Source organism: Leuciscus leuciscus, assembly GCF_965113295.1.
Source record: "Leuciscus leuciscus genome assembly, chromosome: 1".
Lineage (NCBI taxonomy): Eukaryota > Metazoa > Chordata > Actinopteri > Cypriniformes > Leuciscidae > Leuciscus > Leuciscus leuciscus.
In genome coordinates this window covers 52,593,663-52,595,768 of record NC_138725.1, presented here as the reverse complement: position 1 = coordinate 52,595,768, position 2,106 = coordinate 52,593,663, and the positions used below count along the sequence as shown (strand labels likewise).

Genomic DNA, 2,106 nt, shown 5'->3' with positions numbered 1-2,106 from the left:
CCAGAAGTCACATGACATTCAGTTATTTTTGGCCATAGCCATATTCTTTAACGTCAATGGGGCCGACAGATGCTCTTTCCCAGCGTAGATCTGAGGAACAAATGATTAGTGAGACTAAAGCCATGCATGACAACAACAAGATAGCAGAGTTAAACCAAACCTGTAAGCAGCTGATCACTTCCACTTCTGATGCTACAAGTGGTGTCACAGCAGCCACACACCTGGTCAGAACCATCTGCAGACACCCACCTGAAAAAGAAAACAACCTCAATTAAGTTAAAGCAACTAATTACCTGTACACTTATCTAGCAGGCAACATACCCATTAGCAGAGAATGAACAAGCTTTCTGTTCAGAACTTGGAGAGGTTGCCACCTTCAAAATGCATGTGATGTAGACCTGCAGAGACAATTGTTTGTACACCATGGCAGCATATCATACAAATGGTCACATAATTACAAGACATACATACCAGCCCACTGTCTGCTTGCTGGAACCTGAACGCCTCTAGCTGAAACCCTAGCTTATCACCTTGAGTCCGGGGCATAAAGTGAGACGTGGAGCCTGTGAGCTTGGCATCAACCAGGCACCTGTGAACAGAACACAGTTAGAAGTCACGCAACCCTTCTGGAAGCTGGGAAACATGAGGTAGCACCTCTTACCCATTATTCTCAATAAAGGAGTATCTGGGGACAGAAGCAACATCAGGGACTGCAGTAGCCACGCAACGGTCCACAAACACACGGACGGGAACATGGCTGTACAAACCCACTGATGCTTCAAGATTTATCATGTCACCCAGGAAGTACTGGTTAGAAGGTCTCTCAAATCTCCAGTCATCTGCAGAGAGAGAGAAAAAAAAGAAGTCTTAACAGATGATTCACAAGCATACTAGAAATCTGTTTGGCCTACACCAACCAGTCATGAGCTTGAGGGAGAAGACAAAGACTTCCTCTGCAACCTTAGTTGAGGCATATGGGATCCAAGTGGGCATTAAGGCATCACTGCTCACATCAAACACTCTGTCAAGGTATAACAATCAATCCCCTTTTAGTGCAAATTATAGCATATTCTTCAATCCTGAGTTAACAAAAATCTTACCTTGGATAATGACACTCGATACCAACCACCGCAACACTGCTCCTGACAATAGGACTACCATATGATGCCTCTTGTGGGGTGTAGATAATGTTGAACTTATAAACAAGCTCATCCTCAGTCACCTAAACAGAAAGGTTAATAGAAGAACAGTCACATGGACGGTTCAGAATACCTATGATTGTCACAACAGAACCTTACCATTGATGTGCTGCTACATCCATGCAGTTCAGACTCAAAGATCAGCACTTGAGCAGAAGAATCCTCTCCAGTTGCAGTACAGCCTCCCAGTGTAAAGCCAGAGGACAACACTGGGTGCCCAGTCCCAAAGAAGTCCTTCATCACTTCCACATATAGTGAATTCTCTCCACACTGAGCAGCTACACTGTTGGCAGGAACAGGAAAAGGCAAGTCAAAAGGAACGTCTGGCTGCTGTGGCTCCTCTGGTAGACTTGGAAAGCTCCACGTCAGTTTCGCCACTGGACCCTGCAACAGCTCTTTTAATTGAACACCCATAAGATCTTGAGAAGACTTCCCAAAGTCAGTCCTGACTGGTGTCTGGACAGGAAACTGAGCGGGAAACCTTTGTGGTGCAAATACTGTGTTACTGGGAACCAAAGACATCCTGGAATCAGCCTGTCGAGAAGCTTGAGCTAATGTTCCAGGCTTAAACTCGCTTGGACTCTGATTATCTGCTGCTCCTGCTTTCCATTGTGCTTCAGAAAATCCAAGTGCAAGACTCAACACCAATCCAAAGCCAACCTGCCAAAACCCCATTATTGCCAAGCTTGTTTCAATGACACGTTAGGGTGCTACCATCCAAATTTATGCAGATGTCAATCAGAATGGCTCCACCTCTCTCGTGACAAGCATCATTTTTCTCTGCACCTGCCAATTTACTCAGTCAATATAACACAGGTGAAAGTCATTGATTCTAAATGAAGTACCATATAAGGGCATGTTATTAATAGCTAAACCAAATAATTGCTTATTTGAAATATCAAAATGA

General features: G+C 44.3%; 1 protein-coding gene across 1 annotated transcript; it reads right to left on the bottom strand.

Moving 5' to 3' along the window:
* LOC309479184 (zona pellucida sperm-binding protein 3-like) lies at positions 1-1,829 on the bottom strand. The gene is made up of 8 exons (XM_082143138.1): positions 1,299-1,829; positions 1,101-1,222; positions 918-1,021; positions 662-839; positions 472-589; positions 322-398; positions 161-249; positions 1-90 (listed from the first exon to the last, which is right to left on the bottom strand). The coding sequence occupies exons 1-8, from the start codon at positions 1,719-1,721 to the stop codon at positions 23-25; spliced, it is 1,179 nt and encodes a 392-aa protein (XP_081999264.1). The 5' UTR covers positions 1,722-1,829; the 3' UTR covers positions 1-22.
* Positions 1,830-2,106: the final 277 nt, after the last annotated feature.